Source organism: Schistocerca cancellata, chromosome 3, assembly GCF_023864275.1.
Source record: "Schistocerca cancellata isolate TAMUIC-IGC-003103 chromosome 3, iqSchCanc2.1, whole genome shotgun sequence".
NCBI classification, from domain to species: Eukaryota; Metazoa; Arthropoda; class Insecta; order Orthoptera; family Acrididae; genus Schistocerca; species Schistocerca cancellata.
In genome coordinates this window covers 66,879,607-66,906,867 of record NC_064628.1, presented here as the reverse complement: position 1 = coordinate 66,906,867, position 27,261 = coordinate 66,879,607, and the positions used below count along the sequence as shown (strand labels likewise).

Here is a 27,261-nt window from a genome sequence, read left to right as displayed (position 1 = left end):
TGCCATGGAGTTTCCTCTTTTTAATACCTTGACGCTATTCCACTCACTTGTTTCAGAGTAAGAATTGTTAACAGCTATTTGAGTATTCCACTCACCTGTTTCAGAGTAAGAATAATTGTTAATAGCTATTTGAGTTACATGACAATGAGACATTTTGATCATACTGCATTTGGAGATTCTATTCTCCTGCTTTGATACCAGTGCTTCAGGAGTATCTTTAAAATCAAAGTAGTCAGTTGAAAGCACTGGAACGGCATTTCGAACTTCTGATGGCAGCACTGCTTGGCACGTTTTAGTAATAAATGTCTGAAATGTTTTCTACCTGATTTGATTGTTGAAATGCATCTCGGGGATACGAAACAGGGCGCAGAGAACACAATGGCATTAAAATAGATTTTTAGAACGTTTTCCATATCCACTCTCCAGTTCCGGCCGACAGATGAAGCAGTATGGAATGATGTCCCGTATCCGTTATCCAAGCTGAGTTCGACGCGATGCCCAGACGTGTTAAAGTGATTTTTGCTGCCACGGGTGGCAACTCCGTGCTTTAAATTTGGCGTCCTGTATACGTCTAAATGATGTGTTGGCAAATGTGCCAACACCTTGTAGATAGAGGAGGCTGAAATGCACGCTATCTAACGCAGACGGGCGTGAAGTCTGGAACAGTATACGTTATGAATGCACTAAAGAAAAGTACGTAGCTTCTTTAATACTTAACATTAATTCCATCATTGTGGTACATCGCTCTTGACTATACAAATGAGACACTCTCCAGATATGGTTAATGGCGCCTTGCTAGGTCGTAGTCATGGACTTAGCTGAAGGCTACTCTAACTCTCTCTCGGCAAATGAGAGAAAGGCTTCGTCAGTGTAGTCGCTAGCAAAGTCGTCGTACAACTGTCTGTGTCTGGCGGTGACACCACACTAAATCATCTACAAAATTAATAATCTGTACTGTAAAGTATACGCACAGTAAGTACAATTTCGTTAATGCTGTCCTCCGTGCTGCCGCTGTTTTAATGGCCAGCCAGCAGAGTACGTCTGTTTTGAGGTGACATCTGCAGCCAGTAAACGTTTCTCCTGGACACAAGACTTTCTAATATCAGCAGCTCGTGAGCAGCACGGCATGGTGCTGCCTGTGTCGGCGGTTGTTTGTGCAGACGTGAGACACGCCCCAGCACTTGGCGCCTGGCTGGTATGAGCTAGTGTGACGTAGCCGGCCGGCGTGCGCCGAGTCCGGAAATAGCAGGCACGTCGCAGCCGCTGGCGGAATGTCTCCGTGGAGCTCTGTGAGGGAGAGGGCCGGTGGGAGATGCACGTGTCTCTCACCCTGTGGTATGTCAGCGCACATTTTGCAGACAATGCAGATTCATCTAACGAAGTACTGTCTGAAAAAAGCTGCAGAAATACTGTCAGATCTTGATAAGTCTTCAAAGTGGTACAAAGATCGACAACTCGCTTTAAATATTCAGAAAAGTAAAATTTCTAACTCCCACAAACAACTGGGTGGAATAATTTGTGGGGATATGAAATGGAATGAGCACGTAGACTCAGTCGTAGGTAAAGTGGTTGGAAGACTGTTTCATTGTTAAGGTGCTGGGAAAATACCTTCTACAATTGTGATTGCTTAAAAAACAGTCATATGAAACATGATACAATATTGCTCGAGTGTGCAAGACCCGTACCAAATAGGACTAATAAAAGATTTCTCTGCCTCGTGATGACTGGGTGTTGTGTGATGTCCTTAGGTTAGTTAGGTTTAAGTAGTTCTAAGTTCTAGGGGACTGATGACCTCAGAAGTTAAGTCCCATAGCGCTCAGAGCCATTTGAGCCACTAATAAAAGAACTGAACGTCTACAAAGAATAGCAGTACAAAAATTATGACAGACCTGAGTTGCTCAATGGAAAGCGTCACTTCGATGCTGAAAAACAGAAATGTTAGACTCTTGAAGATAGACGCCAAATATTCTCAGAAAACCTACCTTACACACAGCACAGAGGAATATTCGCATAAGCTTCGTTTGCACATCTGACTGGGGTACTACTACATCAGTGATGTCTTTGCCGCCACCACGAGGCACTCTGGTCTCTGAAGGTGGTATAAACGAAACTGGTAAACAGAAATCAACTAAAATAGTGCACGGACTGTGTGCACATTAGGATCACATCCTAGAATTAATGAATCGCCATTTCTCATTCATGTTTATGGCACATATGTTTATTGCTATTGATATACAAAGGAAATTAATTTATTCTGCGTATTTCCATTCACTAGCAACTCAAGTCAGAGAGCATGTACAGGGTCCGGCAGGAAGGTGGTACAATTTTCAAAAAATTCCGACATTAATTTTTTAAAATAAATTTTAATTTATATATTTTTCAGAGATTACAAATGTAATGCTACTTAATAAACATAAGGCACGAACAAGAATGCATTGTAGTGCGAAAAATGACGTAATCCAAATCGTGGCTGTTCTTGTCCAGGCACTGTTACACGCGACTGGAAAAATTGTCCATACACCTATCAAGCACAGCAAGGGGAGTTCACGAGTTTCTTAAGTAATTACTTCTGAAGAAGTTTCAAGAGCCTGTGGTTCTTCAAAGTAAACCCAAGATTTCATGTAATCCCACAAGAAATAATCTCACGGAGAAAGATCTGGAGATCGAGGAGGCCACTCCACATCCCCATATAAGGAAATGAGGCGTCCTGGAATATGTTCCTTTAGAAAAGACGCGCGTGATTTTGGTTTATAGAAAGTAGCTTCAGCCGCGCGGAGTGGTAACGCGATTTGAGGCGCCATATCATGGACGGCGCGGCCCCTCCAGCCGGAGGTTCGAGTCCTCCCTCGGGCTTGGGTGTATTTGTTGTTCTAAGCATACGTTAGTTTAAGTTAGTTTAAATAGCGTGTAAGTATGGGAACCGATTACGTCAGCAGTTTGGGCCCTTAGGAATTGACACACGTTTGAGCATTTTTTTGAAAGTAGCTTAATCTTGTAGAAACCAAACATTACCGAGATCAGTCATCTTCTCAGTTCTGGCATAAAAAATTTGAGTTGACACTCAAAGTGCGTCCATTTTCTCGAAAAAAGTAGTGTCCAATGATACCGAATCGGGATAATCCTCCCACACAGTTACCTTCTCACCACGTAGTTCCCGAGGATTATTTTCCGACCAGTACCTGCAATTTTCTTTGTTCGCACCACCTGTTAACTGAAGATGAGTCTCCTCACTCATTATCAGAATACTATCATTTTCAGGGCGTCCAGCATCCCTTATGAGAACATATGCCGTCGTACATAGTCATTTTACTTCAGCTATTGAACCACCATGATTTTAACAGGTTGAACACGTAGGTCAAAGTGCAAAATGCGGCGAAATGACCTGTCCGAAATGCGCAGAGCGCGAGCATGTCGTACTGCTGAACGCCGAGGGATGGCTTCCTCAGTTTGTCAAACTTTGTCGATATTTTCTGCTGTTCTAACTGTCGGAACACTTCTCCGAGCTGTTCCAGATCTCATTGTTCCGCTCGTTCTGAAGTTGTTGAACAACTTTTATTATTGTTGGGCGAGATAGGACAGCATTGTGTCGACCAACATTGAACTGAAGGCAAAATCTGCGCTGTGTGCGATACCGCACAACCAGTTGCAACAGAGGCGCCGTAAACAAAGATGCGTTGTTCAGATAACCATGGCTGCTGAAATGGCAACTAGTAACAAATTTATATCAACCACTGCAGATGCGCTAGTTCCTCCATGTTAATGGCGGTCTCTAAAACGCAGCACTTCCACCCTGTATTTCCGGAATACAGAAGCGTATTATACAAATTATATCTGTTAATAATTTTAGAGCGTCCTGCAGAGACCTTTTGAAAAACCTTGATTTGACAACTGCTTCACAATGCGTACGTTCATTAACGTCCTTTGTTGTGATGAATATTTCTGTTCTGCTACAATAACAAAATAAAGCAAAGCAGGAAGAAAAGGTAAAAACAAAATAACCTCTATCAGGACTTCAAGGGATTATCATTTATATAGAAAGGAGTCAGACCCAAAGATTCACGTGTATTCCATAACCTGTTAGAGCACATAAAATTTGTGATGGGTTACGGTTGAGTTTAGGACCGAATTAAAGTATTTTCTGTTGGCAACTGCCTCCTCCCCACTGAAGAGTATCTTCACGGAAACTATCAACATTAAATGTTTAGTGTTAATTTGTAATTCGCGTTAAATAATATTTCGTGATGTTATGGCATTTATTGCATTACAGTTAGATAGACCATACATCCTTGTTTTCTTTCACTGTCATAGAGACACCTGTGTAGGTGATCCACAGAATACGATTAACGTAGTGTAATACTTTAAGCTTTGCTGTATGACGAATTTATTCTGATGTTTTCTGTTAGCCCGTATCCTCTACATACTTCGATCCGTCCAATCCCCACAGTTCTTTCTGAAGAACACTATTATGCAGTCTACTTTCAATCAGTGCCCAATGTAGTTCTTTTCCTATTCTTTTTTGTAGCTAGTATGGTTCAAATGGCTCTGAGCACTATGGGACTCAACATCTTAGGTCATAAGTCCCCTAGAACTTAGAACTACTTAAACCTAACTAACCTAAGGACATCACACACACCCATGCCGAGGCAGGATTCGAACCTGCGACCGTAGCAGTCCCGCGGTTCCGGACTGCAGCGCCAGAACCGCTAGACCACCGCGGCCGGCTGTAGCTAGTAACTGCCTTTCATTAATTGTCTTTTCATTTGGTTCACTCGTTCTTTTCTTTACGCTTCAGATTCCACGAATTTATGACTGCTACCCTTCTTTTCATTTCTTCACATCTCATCTCGTTGCCTTCGATTTATAATCACCGAATGACGTTTTCTTAAAAAATATTGAACTAATTTTATTCGTGCCATTAGTATATACGACCTTTTTCCCGGTTCGGTTCCCCTTCATCCTTATTTATAATATCATGTGATGGGAACATGACCCTAGAAATGTGACGCAACTACAGATAGATTGAACAAGTTGTAACTGGTCGATTAAATCAGGTGTGCATGAAATTAAACACTCATAGTGCACCCATAACGGTCTGTATAAGGAGAATGTTATAATGCAGTTTTTCCATTAAGAGCAATGCCTTTCATCATTCTTTATGGATCTCAGCCCGTTGTACAATAAAGGACTCAAAAAAGGAAAGATGCACACAATAACTCGATGAAGCAAGAAAGCATTTTTCAGTTTGCATTAATTTCAAAATTTTACTCTCTCAAAATTGCTTATTATCACCCTAAAGGTAAGTCTGTAAAAGAAATGGAAACGGAACTTAAGATTGATTTGGTGAACCCAGGCATCGAAACGTTTTCTGTTAACTTACAAAATGCAAATTTTAGAGACCAACTACGTTCATTTTTTTGGAAACGGTATCAGTTCTCTAGTTTAAGAGCCATGGGCTGTGCAACACAACGGTTCTTAAAGTTTTGTCGGCGACTGCGATGGACTTCATTAGAACACTGTCGCAAACTCCTCTGCATTGCCCTTATTGGAAACACACATGAAACTGTATGGTCGAAGTCTCAGCAAAGAATATGTTTCTTACATCTCAGTCTTTAAACCTCAGAAGCAATGAATATTCATATCTGCAAACATAACAAAATTCGACACGTCATGGATATCAATCATTACATTACATAAAACTGCATCGAAAACAAAATTCAGAGCTCACAGTTACATTCCGGAGCATAGCCTATGTTTCGAGCATTTAAGTTTCTTCGGATGGCACGTAATATCAGACTAATTTTTGTTACTTCATGAAATGAATATATAAACTACGCAAGACATGCTTTATAAAATCAGTAACCTTCCTGACGGGCTGCAAATATAATTGACAGAGGGCATCATAGGTATGCTGTTCCACGGAACCAGCAGATCGTTCCGTTACCTCAAAGCTTCGACATGATTCAAGAAACTGATCCCTGTGCAAATGGGGAAAAGCGGGAAACGTTGGGAAGAAATGTGGCCTTGGACTCACGCCGCCGGGTTTAAAGGCGTCAGTGCAACAGACCTTGACAGACAGAGCTATGTGGGATATAGGTTTGAGTATTCGGTATCGTCATTCAAATTAAGTCCTAACGAACCTTTAGCTTTGTAGTACAAAAAGCGACGGCGTAGCTAGCTAAAATCTTAGCTGAAACACAACTGTAGAAGCTACTTGATTCATATCTTACGTATAGACTCTTGTAGCGTGCATATGGTTCTCGAACGAATTCGAAACATTCGATAGGTTGCATGAATAGATTCGAGGGAAGCTACAATTTGTTGTTACATACCTGCCAATGGATATTTCTTACAACGATAATAAAGGATCTCGTAGTTTAATGATTCACAAACGACATATTACGTATGCGAGCATGCTCTAGTGTAACGCCACTAACCTTCTCTAGCTCAAATTCTCTGATACGGTGGATGCTTCCTCCAATTGCCTTCTTTGATAAGCTGCCCATGACCTGAAACAGGAGACACTGATATGTAGATTGAGTGACTGTGCAAAATAATATACTTACTATTGTTACCTAATAGCAGCTCTATTTACTCTTTATTGTATTATCCTATTTTTGTTATTTCTTTGCTCTTACGTACCTGTTGTCTAATGATATACAGTAAAGGTAGAAAAATTAGGGATTACAGGGTACCTACAGACAGTCTTCTTCCAGGTGTGGCATGTGTGAGAGTAATACAAATATTGTGTGTGTGGGGGGGGGGGGGGGGAGACTGATTTAAGTAAGTACTTTAAGGGGGGTAGGACGTCAAACGGGCCGACTTGGAGCAGGAGAGGCATCACAGGACATTTTAATTTCCAGTGTCTATACTTTTACAAATAAATTCATAAAGCTTTGTCAGCATGACCAGGAAGGATTCAGGATTCCCACTCATTGCAGTGGAAGTTCGAAAACATAGCAAAATAAATTTCTTTTATGTGTGAAATTTCATCATTTTTTCACTTACTAATGGCTGCATTTGTTGCTATAGGTACACTTTTCTTCATAAGTTAGATTCTTCGATGAATTTTTCATAGTATACATGCCACACCTACAGGTGTACGAAACTCTAGAATTTATTTAATTTGTGAAAAAACTAAAGAGCTGTTGTATTTTAAACTTCATGTTTAGAAAAAACACAAATTTTGTAGTTAATTACCTCAATTTTTACCACAGTTTTTTAATAGATTCGGAAAATTCTAGAGTTCCATAGACCTTTAAGTGAAGAAAAGTGTACCTATAGCAACAAATGCTGCCATTAGTAAGTGAAAGAAAATGATGAAATTTCACATGTATAAAAAAAGTATTTCGTTATGTTTTATAACTTCCACTGCTAAGAGTGTGAATTCTGAATGCTTTCTGGTCATGCTGACAAAGTTTTAGAAATTTATTTGTAAAAGTATAGACAGTGGAAACTGAAATGTCCTGTGGTGCCTCTCCTGCTCCAAGTCGGCCCGTTTGACGTCCTACCCCCCTTAAGTAATTTTTGACGGCGTACGGATTTAGTTACTGTAGGATTGGTTGGCCTCGCTACTGAATCTGCGCTGCGGTGTAGCCTGTCTTGCAGGGGCGACCGGAGCACTTCAACCAAGCGACACTTGGAGTGGGTACCGTACTGTCTGCTAAACACCAGGGACGTGGCGAGCTTGCTGAGCAGGCAGAATTAGGGCAGTTAAGAGCTGCAGTTGGCAGTAGTAAAATTCAGAACAGTACAGAGGACTGAACTGTCGTCAAACATTCTAATTTAGCCACGAGGTTACATAGAAGCTGCATTCTGGTAGCTTTATTCTACACGTGTCCAGCAGCTTCACTGCTCTGAAGATCGCAGACAAAAGTATTCAAACAGCTAAAAAGGTCACGGGCATTCGTACAAGACATGGAAAAATAGTAATAATTAGAGAGGGATTAAAACAGAAAGAAAGTATTTCTGGGAGTATTTACAAGAGGGGATTTTCAAATTAGTATGCAGCTCAGAGGGTAGAGAGTATATGATAAGCAGTTTTTATAAGCCAAATACAAGTTCAGTGCTGTCATGTTTAATGCAGCCTCTATGGGGAAAGATCTTGGTAAAGAAGATCATGTAGTCAGAATGAAATTTCACTCTGCTGCGGTGTGTGAGCTGGTACGAAACTTCCTGGCAAATTGAACCTGCATGCCGGATCGTGATTCAGATCTTGGACCATTGTCCCTCGCGGGCAGGTGCCCACTGACTGAGCTATCCCAGCACGACTCGCGACCCAAACTCACAGCTTTACTTCCTTCAGTAGTTCATCAGAGCTTGGATAGCTCAGTCGGTGGGAGCTTACTCGCGAGGGACAAACATCCCAGGTTCGAGTGTCGGTCTGACACACAGTTTTAATTTACCAGGAAGTTTCAAAAAGATGGTTCAAATGGCTCTAACCACTATGGGACTTAACATCTGAGGTCATCAGTACCCTAGACTTAGAACTACTTCAACCTAACTAATCTAAGGACATCACACACATCCATATTGGTAAGAAGTTACTTGTACAACGAAATTCCATAAATACTCATTGCAACTGGTACACCCTCTGTCAAATCCTTCTGACTTCCAATATTTTCACTAAGCATTTCTGGGCAATTTTTTCGAAAGACAGAGGTGCGAAACAACTGTAGACACACTTGCAGCAACGAGTAGAGAAACAAAAAAAGGTAGCTTGTACAGCACAAAGGGTAAAAGTGTCACTGCGGAAGTGTTATGAATAAGGTCGACAAATGCGTACTGCATTCAACACCTGTTTGAGTGCTGTGCTTCATTATTAGATTACAAAACATAGATAGGTTTCTGACAGTGTAAAGGCACCCAACAAAAAAGATTTTCAAACTTCATGAAGCAATTAGGAATAAGACTTAGTAGAAATTGTCCTCGATGGTGAGTGTTCATCGGAGGTGAGGGTGTCATCTGGAGTGCCCCAGGGAAGTGTGGTAGGTCCGCTGTTGTTTTCTATCTACGTAAATGATCTTTTGGATAGGGTGGATAGCAATGTGCGGTTGTTTGCTGATGATGCTGTGGTGTACGGGAAGGTGTCGTCGTTGAGTGACTGTAGGAGGATACAAGATGACTTGGACAGGATTTGTGATTGGTGTAAAGAATGGCAGCTAACTCTAAATATAGATAAATGTAAATTAATGCAGATGAATAGGAAAAAGAATCCTGTAATGTTTGAATACTCCATTAGTAGTGTAGCGCTTGACACATTCACGTCGATTAAATATTTGGGCGTAACATTGCACAGCGATGTGAAGTGGGACAAGCATGTAATGGCAGTTGTGGGGAAGGCGTCTTCGGTTCATTGGTAGAATTTTGGGAAGATGTGGTTCATCTGTAAAGGAGACCGCTTATAAAACACTAATACGACCTATTCTTGAGTACTGTTCGAGCGTTTGGGATCCCTATCAGGTCGGATTGAGGGAGGACATAGAAGCAAATCAGAGGCGGGCTGCTAGATATGTTACTGGTAGGTTTCATCATCACGCGAGTGTTACGGAAATGCTTCGGGAACTCGGGTGGGAGTCCCTAGAGGAAAGGAGGCGTTCTTTTCGTCAATCGCTACTGAGTAAATTTAGAGAACCAGCATTTGAGGCTGACTGCAGTACAATTTTACTGCCGCCAACTTACATTTCGCGGAAAGACCATAAAGATAAGATAAGAGAGATTAGGGCTCGTACAGAGGCATATAGGCAGTCATTTTTCCCTCGTTCTGTTTGGGAGTGAAACAGGGAGAGAAGATGCTAGTTGTGGTACGAGGTACCCTCCGCCACGCACCGTATGGTGAATTGCGGAATATGTATGTAGATGTAGAAATAACTGGAAAATAGCTTTTAAATTATAGATTGCAGCAATCAGTCGTTCTTTTTAAATTTTAATATGCAGATCTAGATTTCTGCTGGAAGCTAGCCATTCTCAATGCACTAATAGTGCATATAAGACTCGCTAAGTGCAACCGCTTTCCGCATGGGAGGTAACCTGATGGAAAATAACTGTTAGCGATATTTCAGTATTTATTTACTGCCAGATACTTCTGACTGAGGTCACATAGAGTTGCTGATGCCCAACTTTGGCATGAGTCCCAGGCTAAAATTCTCAACAAGAATCGAAATACGCGTATCTAGTGCAGCAGTGATTGATAATTTAGTTAAGAATCGAAGTTTATTAAATGAAATACATGTGAAACCAATAATAAATTAGTTACGTCACGATGATGTTCAAATGACAGTAATAAAGTATCCCTATCAACTAATTTTAAAAAATGAGGGAAAAGAAAAATTTCCCGGAATTGTATGGAAATGTTCATTCACTTAACTATTTAAGGACAATTTACAGAAGGAACAGAGGGAAGATATTTACAAGAATACAAAGTAGATAATAAATTTAATTATTTCCTAAAACATTTTGTAACACTATAAATCCAGGTTTCCTTTACAATGATTTAGGAATAATTACAGTGGAAGGAGAGAAAAAGGGTGGCTAATATCTGAGATCGATGGGTGTTGTGCCAGGAACTAAAGGAACACTATAGGCAGTATGTATAAAAAATTCCTAATTCCAAGAAAAAGCAAATACAATTTGGCATATTATTAAGCACGAATGATATTCAGATCTATGAAACAATAGTAGCGAGCCAGGTGTTCGTACTAAATTAAATGAATTCTTCGTAAAAGCAGCAGAAAACACGGGGACAAAAATGACAACTAGGCTGAGTTAGACAAGCTTCGCATTGTTGACCATGAGCATCAGTTTAGTCAGATCAACAAGAGAAGAGGTCGCAAAAACCAATAGATGACTGAGAAGCCACATCTCTTCTGCCTTTGATGGTATTTTAGGCAAAGTACTAAAATCTTGCGCAGAATTGATAGCGCCCCTTTGATTTATCCTTGTAACCATTCGATAAATCAACGTACAGCCTCTGAAAGAATGAAGTATATGACAGAAACAATCATTTATGAAAGTGGAGATAAACAAGCAATCTCTGGTTATAGACACATCTCCTTCCTTCTCGCGTTCTCAAAGAAATTTTTGGGAAGGTAGCTTGTTACGTCATGTTGAACAACCTCTTCGAGAATGATGTATTACGGCAACTCAGGTTGGAAATTGCAGAGGCTTCTCTGCTGACAATGTATTGTATGATCCCACGAACTCATTCTGGGAGAACCAAAGAACTAAAATTACCCTGTTTTAATTTCTTTCTGGTCTTGCCAAGTTCTTCGATTCCATAGAGCATAAACTTTTACTAGAGATCTAAAACTTAGGTGATTTTAAGGACTTCCCTTTGCATGGGTGGAATGTGGTAATGGAAAAAAGAGGGTCAAATTAACGAGTGGAATAATGTAGCAGGCTTAATGATCCACAGCAAACAGTTTAATCCATGATCTTACAGAGGTTCATATTTTGCAATTCTGAACATCTCAAATGGTTTACAGGTGCCAGACGTGAAATCAGATGGTACATGCGTGAAATTCGTAGGCATTCAGATGGATAGTAACCTGAGACAACACCAGTACATGGCTAAGTTAACTGAAAATCGCAGGTTTACTTGTTTTCCATGTAGAAATCTCTTCCATTATACTGACCTGCGAACAGGATTGCTAGCCTTTTTACATGGTTTCACTCAATACTGTCCTATTGTATAATCTTCTAGGGCAACGCGCAATGCAGCCAATAAGAAATTTTGTGATTTTTTATATTTAAGGTACGTAAAGTTGAGAACTCATATATCAATCAAACGAAGCAGATCAATGTAACTGTAAAAATTCTCGAGAAACTCGACTTCAAATGTTTCCGAGCGCCTTTAATAGCCCAAGCAAAGCCATTTTTCCCCATGGGCTGCATGGCTCTATGGCAGAATGCTCACTTGCAATGTGCGGGGCCCAGGTTCGATTCCCAACTGTGGTAGATATTCAAAATAAGGTGCGTGATCTAATAGTATCTCCGTAATGCGTAAAATACATCAAAATGAAAAAAATTGTAGCGTTTATTTACTCTAACAACTCTTTTATAAAAGATCGGTAACTAAGAAATTATATTTGAAATTAAAACTGGATTTTTGTGTGCGAGATGTCATTAGAAATAATGACTTGCATTTTTTCATGAAAATGACAATAAGATATGTATTAATTAACATATATTTGATGAATTTTCTATTTAAATGACGTAGCTATTCGAACTGACTGAAGTAAAAAAAAGATCGAAACGAGAATGGAACCAGCGATCCAGCGAATAACAGTCTCAAGCGCTACCGATTTTTTTTCTATGTTTATGTATTTTAATCTTCACAAAAATGCTCGTAGATCATGCACCTCTATTTAAAAATTTGCGTCGGCTAGGAATGAGACCGATACACACCCTCGTGGAAGGCGAGCATTTATCACAAAGCCACGCCACCTGTCGAGAAGTTGACCTTGCTTTCGGATATTTAAGACTTCAGGAAAACTTCAAAGTCGATTTTCTCGAGAATTTCTGAAAGTCGATTCGAACTGCTGTAGAAGATGAATATTTGACTTCTGAAATTTGCGTACCATAAATACAAGAAATTTTAAAAAATCTGATTGCCGTCTGGCCTCCTTATAAGATTGAAAAAGTATACAAGATCGTGTAGTGAGAATATTACGTAAAGCTGTGAACAGAACATCTTGCGGAAAAATTTTAAGGAACCTAGGGATTCTTACACTTATTTGTCAGTACCTAAACCGCTAATGGTATTTGTTGTTAATAAGAAGACTGAATAAAGACTGATCTGTGGAATTCACAATCACAATACGACAAATAAAAATATATACTATAAAGACTGCGCATCCACGCGTAGGTTTTAGAATGGAATTTTATACTCTGTTGAAAAACTCTGCATCAGATTGCGAGTACATCAAGCAGGAAACAAAAATCCCAAGGTATCAAGGTATTCAAAAGCAAAGAAAAAGAATACTTCATTAGCCACTCTTGTCATAAATATTAGACTATGTCTGTACGAAAGAGATCTTGACTTTGCAAGTTTATAGGAATCGGCTGAATCGTATAAGAGGAGGAACAGTGAATTAATAATAAGCACAACGACGTAGTTTCTATTTTTGATCGCCATAAAGAAGCTAAAATAACAGTTGTAGGAATATGTTGAAGCAAAGCCAGTACTTTCCTACCGCTCTCCACTACATAAATTCCCGCTCTGCACTCCTATTGCTCACCTGCAGGAAGCAAACACAGCCAATGAAATTTGGTGCAATGTGCCATACTTAGTACATTTTTTCAGTAACCAGTACTCATTAATTAAATTCGAGAGAGATCATTTTATAAGCCACAGGCATAAAAATTTTGTTACGTTTTGGTTACTAATTTGGATATGACTAGCATTACATCGATGTTCCTGACTTGAAAACAGCTGCAAATTTGAAAATTTCAGGTAGAATGTAATTTTAAAACTTATGCACGCCTATAAATGCCATTTGAACATACCTATATAACAACAGTATTCAAAAATTTGTGCCGCGCGGGGTAGCCGTGCGGTCTGTGGCGTCCTGCACGGTTCGCATGGCTCCTCCCGTTAGAGGTTCGAGTCCTCTCTCGGGCATGTGTGTGTGTGTGTGTGTGTGTGTGTGTGTGTGTGTGTGTGTGTGTGTGTGTGTGTTGTCCGTAGCGTGTTAGTTTAAGTTAGATTAAGTAGTTTGCAAGCTTAGGGACCGATGACCTCAGCAGTTTGGTCCCATAAGATCTTATCACAAATTTCCATTTTTTTCCAAAACTTCGTAACTTTACCTTGTTCAATTGCCAGCAATCGCTATTTGCTGATAACTGTTTCGGCTTGCGTTATAATCGCCAGGCAGCGCCACTTAGTCAAATACAGCAGTATTTTAAATGATTTTCAGAAGGCACCTCGTGCACGGATAAACCCGTTTGTAAATTATTTAGGGTGTAGACATGAATAGCAGTCAATGAGATTTCCCCATCTTTAATAGAAGAGGGTATCTAAATAGAAAAAAATCTTATGATTGGCGAAGACCTAATTAAAATGTTATATCAGATTTAAACGAATTAATAGAGGATTTTTTCTCGTTTTTTTACATCTAGTAGACCATCTTGATTTGACTAAGTGGCACTGGCTGGCGATTATAATGCAAGCCGAAACAGTTATCAGCAAACAGCGATTGTTGGCAATTGAATTTTCGACTGAGGGATTTTATGTGTTGGAAAACATATTCCTACGGAGGAGATTCGTGCAAATTGAGGAGGCGTCTCCTACGTATATCTTCTGCCTTAATTATGGCATATATTCTATCTTGTGTTGGCTTCTTCAATGGATGGAGGTAATTATATACTTTGCTTTAAAGGAACGAAGCAGAAATGATAGTAGAAATTGAAGAGATACGAATGGAATGTGTTTCTTTACACGGCCCTACAGACAACTGTTACAAAAGAGAAAAGAGAAACTTTTTAAAGAATCAGAAGACGAAAATGTACTTAGGACATGTCGGTCATATGTAGATCGTATTTTTTGGGAAGCCTAATAGAAGAAACGTACTATAAGATGTAAAACAGCTCGATTAATGTTCATTGATCTAGAAAAGACATACGATACGGTGCCATTAATAAAGTGCTGGCTGAGCATGAATAGTGGTGTCTTAATACATTACACAAATGCAGTTAGAGCCTTCTAAGATCCGCACAGAAAGCAGTAGAGTCTCCCAAAAACTCATAGTAGATGGGAACTGCCACATACAAAAAGCTCTATTACAAGGAAAGTAAGTCTTGCATGAAAACAAGACACATGCAACAAAACATTGTTTGCAACTTTCAAGAGCTAACGAAGACATATCTATATTTATAGTAATCAGACTTCTTCACATATCCAAACACACACACATTATAGCACATAAGTTCTTCCCCAAAAGACTCACTACTACAGTTCTCACCAAAACATTCAAATTAGCGCCGCACTGAACACAGAGACGAACAAGTGAGCGTCTCCGTATGAGTGTGGAGACGCGAGTGTTCGCTCAAATACCATTTTGCGAAAAATTCTTGTGAAGAAAAAATATGAGAGTGAAGTACAGGAAAAATTGTGGAATACAGCGCACGGAATACCAGTTGAAAGATGAATCTACTAAAGACACGCAACTGGACAGAAAACATAAGTACAGTGACATACACAACCACTAATCACGAAAAAGTATTTCCAAAATAAGCAAATTTCTTCATGATTACTTTGGAGGTGACATGCTGTCAAACGCTGAAAAGGCACAAAAACCGACCTGCAAAAAATTAGTTCTCATAGACGGCGTAATTGCAGGTGAGAAATCGAAAAAAAATCAAAGATGTGTATGTTAAAGTTTTTAGGCCTAAAATAGAAAAACAACCGTGAACATTGTATGGCATTTTATAGTAATAAATCTATACCCACAAAAGATAACAGATAAGTGTCGAAACATGGCTGGATAAATAAAAAAGAAATATACTGTGTTTTGCGTAAGATGGAGTTTAAAAAAAAAGCTCGCAAAAGATTGAAAAAACGTCAGCAGAAGCTTCCAACCCAAGCACGATGATTCTGTTCTCAATCCTTTTGCAGTGATACAAATAAACCTAAAAACATTCTATATGAAACAGTACGACAAAGCATATGTACAGGTTTATTACAAATGATTAGAGCGATTTCACAGCTCTACAATAACTTTATTATTTGAGATATTTTCACAATGCTTTGCACACACATACAAAAACTCAAGAAGTTTTTTTAGGCATTCACAAATGTTCGATATATGCCCCTTTAGTGATTCGGCAGACATCAAGCCGATAATCAAGTTCCTCCCACACTCGGCGCAGCATGTCCCCATCAATGAGTTCGAAAGCATCGTTGATGCGAGCTCGCAGTTCTGGCACGTTTCTTGGTAGAGGAGGTTTAAACACTGAATCTTTCACATAACCCCACAGAAAGAAATCGCATGGGGTTAAGTCGGGAGAGCGTGGAGGCCATGACATGAATTGCTGATCATGATCTCCACTACGACCGATCCATCGGTTTTCCAATCTCCTGTTTAAGAAATGCCGAACATCATGATGGAAGTGCGGTGGAGCACCATCCTGTTGAAAGATGAAGTCGGCGCTGTCGGTCTCCATTTCTGGCATGAGCCAATTTTCCGCGGGCTACGGGTGAAACTTGCCCGCACGCGTTCTACCGTTTCTTCGCTCACTGCAGGCCGACCCGTTGATTTCCCCTTACAACGGCATCCAGAAGCTTTAAACTGCGCATACCATCGCCGAATGGAGTTAGCAGTTGGTGGATCTTTGTTGAACTTCGTCCTGAAGTGTCGTTGCACTGTTATGACTGACTGATGTGAGTGCATTTCAAGCACGACATACGCTTTCTCGGCTCCTGTCGCCATTTTGTCTCACTGCGCTCTCGAGCGCTCTGACGGCAGAAACCTGAAGTGCGGCTTCAGCCGAACAAAACTTTATGAGCTTTTCTACGTATCTGCAATGTGTCGTGACCGTATGTCAATGAATGGAGCTACGGTGAATTTATGAAATCGCTTCAATCATTTGTAATAGCCCTGTATATATCACTCAGAAGTCTGGAAACAATGAAGACAGAAAAATATCAACTTCCATTCGTGCCAGTGTGTTACTGGAGTCGAAACGGTGGATTCTCAAGATGATACCACATCAGGCACGATGAAATCACGAAAAAATACTGGGGTGGACGAGAACTTCATGAAATGTATTGAATGGTCTTATAATGGCACAACCATTTGGACGAATGGACAATAACAGATGACAAAGGAAGCTGTGGAGATGGATTGCAGAGAGAGAAAAAAGAAACAAGGTCGACGGCCGTGGAGGTGGATGACAAACGACAAGGAGGCATTGAAAGTTTCGCTGTGATTTCGTTCTGGACTCTGAACTGTGCAAGTGCATCGCGGGAGAGATGTCTATCACAGTGGATATAATTTGTGAAAAATAAAAAATTCATAATTGACTCAGTGTACCAAGGCAGAATAATTTGTCTGATACACTGCACCATCCAGATGAACCGCGTGGCAAGTTAATATAATTTCCTGAATGGTAACGCCGATGTACACAAAGATAAAAAAAGAAAGACGCACTACGGAGGAATTACCGAAATGGGACGGAAATCGGTAGATATGACATGTATATGCAGACAAACAAATTGTGACAGTTTCAGAAAAATTCGATGGTTTACTCAAGAGCAAGATCTTCACAAATTGAGGTAATCAATAATGCGTCGGTCCATCTCTGACCCTTATGCAAGCCGTTATTTAGCTTGGCACTTATTGACAGAGATGTTGATATCCTCCTGAGGGATATCGTGCCATATTCTGTCCACCTGGCGCGTTACATCGTCAAAGTCTCTGCCCATAATGCTACAAACATTCTCAATTGAGGCGACATCCGGCGACCTTGCTGGCCAAGGTAGGATTTGGCAAGCACGAAGATAAACTGTAGAAACTGTTGCCGCCGGCCGCGGTGGCCGTGCGGCTCTGGCGCTGCAGTCCGGAACCGCGGGACTGCTACGGTCGCAGGTTCGAATCCTGCCTCGGGCATGGGTGTGTGTGATGTCCTTAGGTTAGTTAGGTTTAAGTAGTTCTAAGTTCTAGGGGACTTATGACCTAAGATGTTGAGTCCCATAGTGCTCAGAGCCATTTGAACCAAACTGTCGCCGTGTGCGGGCGGGCGTTGTCGTGCTGAAATGTAAGCCTAGGATGGCTTGCCATGAAGGACGACAAAAAGAGTCTTAGTGTATATCTTTAAGATAACTTATTTAGTGCAACTGCTTCTATAATAATTAAAGCGTTAACTTCTATCTGGGAAGTACATCTACATCTACATCTACATTTATACTCCGCAAGCCACCCAACGGTGTGTGGCGGAGGGCACTTTACGTGCCACTGTCATTACCTCCCTTTCCTGTTCCAGTCGCGTATGGTTCGCGGGAAGAACGACTGTCTGAAAGCCTCTGTGCGCGCTCTAATCTCTCTAATTTTACATTCGTGATCTCCTCGGGAGGTATAAGTAGGGGGAAGCAATATATTCTATACCTCATACAGAAACGCACCCTCTCGAAACCTGGCGAGCAAGCTACACCGCGATGCAGAGCGCCTGTCTTGCAGAGTCTGCCACTTGAGTTTGTTAAACATCTCCGTAACGCTATCACGGTTACCAAATAACCCTGTGACGAAACGCGCCGCTCTTCTTTGGATCTTCTCTATCTCCTCCGTCAACCCGATCTGGTGCGGATCCCACACTGATGAGCAATACTCAAGTATAGGTCGAACGAGTGTTTTGTAAGCCACCTCCTTTGTTGATGGACTACATTTTCTAAGGACTCTCCCAATGAATCTCAACCTGGTACCCGCCTTACCAACAATTAATTTTATATGATCATTCCACTTCAAATCGTTCCGCACGCATACTCCCAGATATTTTACAGAAGTAACTGCTACCAGTGTTTGTTCCGCTATCATATAATCATACAACAAAGGATCCTTCTTTCTATGTATTCTCAATACATTACATTTGTCTATGTTAAGGGTCAGTTGCCACTCCCTGCACCAAGTGCCTATCCGCTGCAGATCTTCCTGCATTTCGCTACAATTTTCTAATGCTGCAATAAATAAACACAGCAAATTGAAATTGACGGCCCTCATTACGTAATTAGTACCATCAGTAGCTACTTTTCCTTTTCAAGCTTGTAGTGTGAGAAGGGTTTCTGCACAAGTAACAGAGCACCAATTAACGATAGTATTCATAAAGTTTTAATTATCACCTCGAAATATGCGAGCTGTGACCATGAAAGTGGCTGATGATGTTTGTCCTCCATATATTCACTCTTCAATGAGACACATTTTCCCCAGCAACAATGACTTGGCGGATACGTAGGTTGTAAAATTATGCATTTTGGCTATCCATGACAGGTTCCACCTCGAAAATCACCTCGTCGTCACTCTCATTCGAGGAAGGAGGAAGAAGTCACTGGGTGGCATGTCAGCAAAATAACCGTGGGATCCGGGGGGATAAGGCAAAATATGGCAGCCGTAGATGCACACCTGTGTCCTGAGCGGAATCAGCCGGGGCGCTGACGTTGTGCCAAAGCACCTTCTGGACAGCTTCCCGCGAAGCGTCGTCTTGACAGCCTCCCGGAAACTTGTCAGGCAGTTTCGGTAGCTCGCTCTTGTGACTTGCATCCACATTTACATCTACAGCTACACGGATGCACTGCAAATCATATTTAAGTGCCTGTTCATCGAGCCACCTTCACAATTCTCTATTATTCCAATCTCGTACAGCGCGCGGAAAGAACGAACACCTGCATCTTTCCGTACTAGCTCTGATTTCCATTATTTTATCGTGGTGATCATTTCTCCCTGTTTAGGTCGGTGCAAACAAAATAATTTCGCATTCGGAGGAAAAAATTGGTGATTGGAATTTCGTGAGAAGATTCCGTCGCAACGAAAAACGCCTTCGTTTTAAATATACCCAATCCAAATCCTGTATTTCTGTGACACTCTCTCTCATATTTCGCGATAATACAAAACGTGCTGCCCTTCTTTGAACTTTTTCGATGTACTCTGTCAGTCCTGTCTGGCTAGGATCCCACACCGCCTGGCAGTATTCTTATAGAGGACGAATAAGCGTAGATCTGTTACGTTTTCTAAGTGTCCTGCCAATAAAATGCAGTCTTTGGTTAGCCTTTTCCACAACATTTTCTATGTGTTCCTTCCATTTTGAATTGTTCATAATTGTAATTACTAGGTACTTAGGCCATTATATTTGTCTTATTTATCGTGTAACCGAAGTTTAACGAATTCCTTTTAGCACTCATGTGGATGACTTCACACTTTTCATTATTTAGGGTTAACTGCTAATTTTCGCGGCACTTAGATATATTTCCTAAATCGTTTTGCAATTTGTTTTAATCTTCTGATGACTTCATTAGTGGATGAACGATAGCGTCATCTGCAAACAACCTAAGACGGCTGCTCAGATTGTCCCCAGAATCGTTTATATAGAAAAGGAACAGCAAAGGGCCTATAAAATTACCTTGGGGGAACTCCAGAAATCACTTCTGTTGTACTCTATGACTTTCCGTCAACTACTACGAACTGTGACCCCTCTGACAGAAAGTCACAAATCCAGTCACATAACTGAGACGATATTTCATAAGCACGCAATTTCACTACAAACCGCTTGCGTGGTACAATGTTAAAAGCCTTCCGAAAATCCAGAAATACGGAATCGATCTGAAATCCCTTACTAACATACAGGGATTGGTCAAAAATATAGAAACAAGGCGAGAAATGCCTGTTTGAATAGAAACTCAGATGCTAGCTGGGGGTTGCGCTGCTGTGTTTTACCTCAAACGGCAGCTGTAAAATGTCGTCAGCATGTTATAAGTGCCAGTCGTGCTCAGAACAACACACAGGGAAAGGAGAGAAACGTCATCGTTAAGTCATAATGCGGACGAAAGTATCTGTGGAGTCATTGGGACGGACGGTCATTGAAGAGGATTATGACGACAGCTACAAAAATGACTGTAGACTTGCATGTTGCACTCGCGAACCATGTCAGCATCAAAACAACAAGAAGGGAGCTCTGTGAGCGGGAAACTGCAAAGCAGGCTGGAATGCCAAAACAGTCACGAGTGACGCAAATACCCTTAACAGGATAACGTGGCGCCGAAGCCATATAACCTAGCTTATGGCAGTGGAAGAATGTCATTTGGTCGAATGGTCTTGTTTCACACTATTCCCAACTGTAGATAGGGTTTACGTTTGGTGTCCTCCATGCCAAGCTTACGATGCAAACAGCTTGCTTCCGAGATCGATAGATGGCGGGGGGTTTGTTGATGACTTGGACTGTCAAATATTCCATGGGCCCCATGGTTACTTTACAAGTTGGCACTACGGTCAAGGATTAGGTGAACGTTTTGGCTCATCAGATCCATCCCATAGTACAATGGTAATGCTATGTCTGAAGAGCACAGGGCCCCTGTTCCCATAGCTCGCATTGTCCAGGACTGTTTTTGTGAGCACGAGGGCAAAATGTCGCATCTCCGCTGGCCACTGCTGTCACCTGATCTCAGTATTATTCAGCCTCTCTGGTCAACTTTAGAGAGAAGGTTGAGTGATCGCTGTCCACCTCCATCATCTTTACCTGAACTTGTAACTATTTTGGAGGAAAAATGGTATAAGATTCTCTCTAAAACCGTACAGGGCCCGTATTTATCCATTCCAAGACGATTGCTCTGAATGGCAATGGTTTTCCTGCACCGTAGTAGGCATATTAATATGTTGTGTTTCTTGTGTTTCCGAGTTTTTGTGCACCTCATGTATCTACACGGTCCAGTCACGTCAACTCTAGCAGTGGAGGGTCTATAAAGCGTGTCAGGGGACGCAGAAAATAGTGCAGTCTTAGTCGCAATGCGGAGCAGAGCGCTTTAACTGACGTCCAAAAGGGCGTGATAGTTGGCTTTCGGTCCAAGGGCGGAAGCATTTCCAAAACGGTATGTTTGTAAACTGTTCGCATTCTGTTGTGGTTAAAGTACACTGTGCATGGCAAACTGACTTATGCAAAACCGCCGCTAAGGCAACTGGGGGTGTACGATGGGCCATAGATGACAGGGATGAACTACGGCTGCGGAATTGTGTACGCGAGAACAAAAAAAAAAAAAAAAAAGGTTCAAATGGCTCTGAGCACTATGGGACTTAACATCTGAGGTCATCAGTCAAAATGGTTCAGATGGCTCTGAGCACTATAGGACTTAACATCTGAGGTCATCAGTCCCCTAGAACTTAGTACTACTTAAACCTAAGGACATCACACACATCCATGCCCGAGGCAGGATTCGAACCTGCGACCATAGTGGTCGCGCGGTTCCGCACTGAAGCGCCTAGAACAGCTCGGCCACACTGGCCGGCAGGTCATCGGTCCCCTAGAACTTAGAACTACTTAAACCTAACTAACCAAAGCACGTCACACACATCCATGCGCGAGGCGGGATTCGAACCTGCGACCGTAGCACTCACGCGGTTCCGGTCTGAAGCGCCTAGAACCGCACGGCCACCGCGGCCGGCGTACGCGAGAACAGAGGTGCAACTGTTGACCAACTGGCAGCCCAGAGGAACCAAGCGGCTACCAACAGTGTCTTGTTAACAAACTTTCAGCGAACATTGCTATGTATGGGCCTCCAATAGGCGCCAATTTCATGCATCCAAGCTGACTACTGTTCATCGGCGACGAAGTTTGGAATTTGCACGCCAATACCACAGCCGGACATACATTAAGCGGCGACAGGTGGCCTTATCAGCTGAATCAGGTTTTATGCTCCGTCGAACAGATGGTCGTTGGCGTCTACGGCGTGAAACGTCTGAAAGCAAGTGGCTCAGGCCGGAAGAGGGAGAGTTACGGTCTGCGGAAATTTTTCGTGGCAGTCCCTGGGTGATTTCGTCATTCCGGAACGCACAATGTATCAACACAAGTGTGTATCTATCTTTGGGGACCATGTCACCCCTACATGCAGTTTGCTTTTCCTCAGCACGATGGCATCTACCAGCAGAATGATGTAACGTGTCACACATCTCTTAATGCACGTGAGTGGTTTCAAGAGGATCAGGATGAGTTAACCGCACACCCCTGATCACCAAACCTGTAAACCCAGTCCAGGATCGGTGGAAGCACTTCGATTGGGCTATTGGCTGATTGATCCTCAACGGAGAAACCCGGCACAGCTGTCCACGCCACTGTGATCGACGTATCTCCACATCCCTGTCGGTACCTTTCAGAACCTCATTGACTCTCTTACTGCACATCTTGCAGCGGTCTGCGCTGCAAAAGTTGGCCATTCAGGTTCGTGACAGTTGATCACATTAATATGACTGGACAGTATATTAGCACCAGATAACTGCAGTTTGAGGAAATACTCCGATGGTGGTTGGGTTTTTGCCTTTTCGGTGGTGGTGAAAACATGTTTTCTCTGTCTGGGGCTCATGATGATACAAGATGGCGTCTGGATAGGTGTAACATAGTGGTAATGTTTCCGTTGTTGCTTTGGATCGCGTGGGCTTTTTCAATTGGTGGGTGCAGTCGCAGAACCCAGCGAACGGCGACCTTCGTAATGTTCAAAATGTCCTATGGGATGATCCGTGACTGAATTTTACCTTTTTCATCATCGGCACAATTCTGATACGCTGGTCTTCGAGCATCAGAGACTCTTATAATGCGATTCCCAGCTCTTCACAGAGATATGGTCTGCCATATTCTTCTTCATCTTACAGACTTGTTTGACCACACTGGAAGCATGTGCGCCATGTAACACTGTGTCGCATGATGGTGTCCTTTTTTTCCTACTCTCACATTAGTTCAGCATGACCTGTTTCCCTTCAGATGCAGAAAACGAATCATCGCACGATACTCCAGTTTACCAATGGACTGCGTCATTTCATTTTGCCTCCTTTACTAGTGTGCTACGGTACAGTGACACGGGAATCTCACTGTTAACCAGGACTACAGACATGTACCTGCAAACAAACAAAAGTTTGAAACATGGTGGCAGATTAAAACGGTATGCCAGACCAGGACCCGAACCCCGACCATTTGCCTTACGCGGGCAATCGCTCTTCACACAAAGCTATCCTGCCTCAACTCACGACTCCACCTCACAGCTTCACTTCCCCCAGTACATCTCCTACCAACCAAACTTCACAGAAGTTCTCCTGCATACCTTACGAGACTAGCACTCCTGAAGGAAGGACATTGTAGAGAAATGACTTAGTCACAGCCCAGGGGATTGTTTCTAGAAGTAAGTTTCACTCTGCAGCGAAGCGTGTGCCTACCTGAAACTTCCTGGCAGATTAAAACACTCTCGACGGAACAAAGGCCACAGGACCTGGTAGAGGTGTCCGATAAATTCTACGCCGAGTGCGCGGAAGAACTGGAACCTCTTCTGGAAACAATCCCTAGCAAATCGCTAGATCGACGGAGTGTCTGACATGGTTGGCGTTGGCCATTTCTATCGAAACAAGATTATTTCCAATCGCCTTTCCTTTGTTCATACTACGAATGGCTATATGCATCTCATTTAGTATTACTTGAGCAAATCATTGTTTTGATCATCAGCTACTTGTTTTTCAGGTAGAACTTCAACCATACATACATTTAAACAAGTTAAGGAATGTTTGTACAATGCCTCTCTTTTGTTAGTTACTGAGCTGTTTACCATCTTAATTGATGAAATGTGATGTCTACCTACCATAAGATTATGTTCTGGCGACTTCAATAATCCTATGGTTTTTTGCTTGTCTCAACAAAATTTCATTGTATCATCCTATATCCTATTGAAAACTACCTTATGTAGAATCATCAGCGACTTGACAGTCATTGCTGCAATATTAATGCAGTAATAATAATATGATATACACTCCTGGAAATTGAAATAAGAACACCGTGAATTCATTGTCCCAGGAAGGGGAAACTTTATTGACACATTCCTGGGGTCAGATACATCACATGATCACACTGACAGAACCACAGGCACATAGACACAGGCAACAGAGCATGCACAATGTCGGCACTAGTACAGTGTATATCCACCTTTCGCAGCAATGCAGGCTGCTGTTCTCCCATGGAGACGATCGTAGAGATGCTGGATGTAGTCCTGTGGAACGGCTTGCCATGCCATTTCCACCTGGCGCCTCAGTTGGACCAGCGTTCGTGCTGGACGTGCAGACCGCGTGAGACGACGCTTCATCCAGTCCCAAACATGCTCAATGGGGGACAGATCCGGAGATCTTGCTGGCCAGGGTAGTTGACTTACACCTTCTAGAGCACGTTGGGTGGCACGGGATACATGCGGACGTGCATTGTCCTGTTGGAACAGCAAGTTCCCTTGCCGGTCTAGGAATGGTAGAACGATGGGTTCGATGACGGTTTGGATGTACCGTGCACTATTCAGTGTCCCCTCGACGATCACCAGTGGTGTACGGCCAGTGTAGGAAATCGCTCCCCACACCATGATGCCGGGTGTTGGCCCTGTGTGCCTCGGTCGTATGCAGTCCTGATTGTGGCGCTCACCTGCACGGCGCCAAACACGCATACGACCATCATTGGCACCAAGGCAGAAGCGACTCTCATCGCTGAAGACGACACGTCTCCATTCGTCCCTCCATTCACGCCTGTCGCGACACCACTGGAGGCGGGCTGCACGATGTTGGGGCGTGAGCGGAAGACGGCCTAACGGTGTGCGGGACCGTAGCCCAGCTTCATGGAGACGGTTGCGAATGGTCCTCGCCGATACCCCAGGAGCAACAGTGTCCCTAATTTGCTGGGAAGTGGCGGTGCGGTCCCCTACGGCACTGCGTAGGATCCTAAGGTCTTGGCGTGCATCCGTGCGTCGCTGCGGTCCGGTCCCAGGTCGACGGGCACGTGCACCTTCCGCCGACCACTGGCGACAACATCGATGTACTGTGGAGACCTCACGCCCCACGTGTTGAGCAATTCGGCGGTACATCCACCCGGCCTCCCGCATGCCCACTATACGCCCTCACTCAAAGTCCGTCAACTGCACATACGGTTCACGTCCACGCTGTCGCGGCATGCTACCAGTGTTAAAGACTGCGATGGAGCTCCGTATGCCACGGCAAACTGGCTGACACTGACGGCGGCGGTGCACAAATGCTGCGCAGCTAGCGCCATTCGACGGCCGACACCGCGGTTCCTGGTGTGTCCGCTGTGCCGTGCGTGTGATCATTGCTTGTACAGCCCTCTCGCAGTGTCCGGAGCAAGTATGGTGGGTCTGACACACCGGTGTCAATGTGTTCTTTTTTCCATTTCCAGGAGTGTACATAAGAGTAGTTAATGTTCCAAATAGACTAGGCCAGCTTCAACATCATCAGCAACAGCAGCGGCCATCTGTTGGATCAAAGTTCCCCCAGACCCGACCGTGTGTCACAGTCTTCACCTGTACGCATCCAGTTTGCTGCAGCACATATTATTGTAACAGCTATCCGCCTTCCGTTAGGTCGTCCTTTCGATCTTTTACTGTCTCCTGGAATCCAGCAGAATGTGTCTATCCTTGGTGTACCGACCATCCGTTCGTTTGGCTAAATGTATTGCCCACTTCCATTTCACTATCATTAGGGTCTTAACTACGTTTTCCGCTCAGTCTGTCTCCTGATCCGTTGTTTGTTTGCTATGTTTCCCCCAAATTCCCAAATGTGAGTTAGATATCACAGTAACAGCGCTAAAGTGAGAATTGAAGAACTTTGTCTCAACCAGCGCATTAACCTGGATTTCCTGCTTATAGTGACGAGGCACTGGAGAATCAGCCGATCCAAGCAGAGGAAGGCAACTCCCAGATTGTAGAACAATACCGTAGTTTTTGTACGCCATAAAAAAGACGCCATACAGAACATAATAAACTTCAGGTTTTTTAGCTTCCTGCCCGCAATCAACAAGATATTGAAACTTCCTGGCAGATTAAAACTGTGTGCCCGACCGAGGCTCGAACTCGGGAGCTTTGCAGAAGTAAAGCTGTGAGTACCGGACGTGAGTCGTGCTTCGGTAGCTCAGTTGGTATAGCACTTGCCCGCGAAAGGCAAAGGTCCCGAGTTCGAGTCTCGGTCGGGCACACAGTTTTAATCTTCCAGGAAGTTTCATATCAGCGCACACTCCGCTGCAGAGTGAAAATCTCATTCTGGAAACAAGATATTGTAAGTAGGCTGTTTATGTTTTCTTATCGGCAACCTTATGTAGCGCTCGGTATGAAAATCACTGGCTGTGCTGTGTGTAGTCTGTGGCTAGTTTGCATTGTTGTGTGCCATTGTAGTGTTGGGCAGCGGCAGCTGGATGTGAACAGCGCGTAGCGTTGCGCAGTTGGATGTGAGCCGCCAGCAGTGGTGGATGTGGGGAGAGAGATGGCGGAGTTTTGAAATTTGTAAAACTGGATGTCATGAACTACTATATATATTGTGATGTTAAGGTAAATACATTGTTTGTTCTCTATTAACATCTTTCAATTGCTAACTATGCCTATCAGTAGTTAGTGCCTTCTGTAGTTTGAATCTTTTATTTAGCTGGCAGTAGTGGCGCTCGCTGTATTGCAGTTGTTCGAGTAACGAAGATTTTTGGTGAGGTAAGTGATTTGTGAAAGGTACACGTTAATGTTAGTCAGGGCCATTCCTTTGTAGGGATTTCTGAAAGTCAGAT

At 42.7% G+C, this 27,261-nt stretch overlaps 1 protein-coding gene across 1 annotated transcript in view; it reads right to left on the bottom strand.

The window, feature by feature from the left end:
• Positions 1–27,261, bottom strand: part of LOC126177001 (serine/threonine-protein kinase meng-po) — a 382,656-nt gene that overhangs the window by 274,461 nt on the left and 80,934 nt on the right. Inside the window, exon 3 of the mRNA XM_049924216.1 lies at positions 6,435–6,506. Within this exon, the coding sequence (XP_049780173.1) occupies positions 6,435–6,503 (69 nt within the window). The 5' untranslated portion in view covers positions 6,504–6,506. The remainder of the gene's footprint in view (positions 1–6,434; positions 6,507–27,261) is intronic.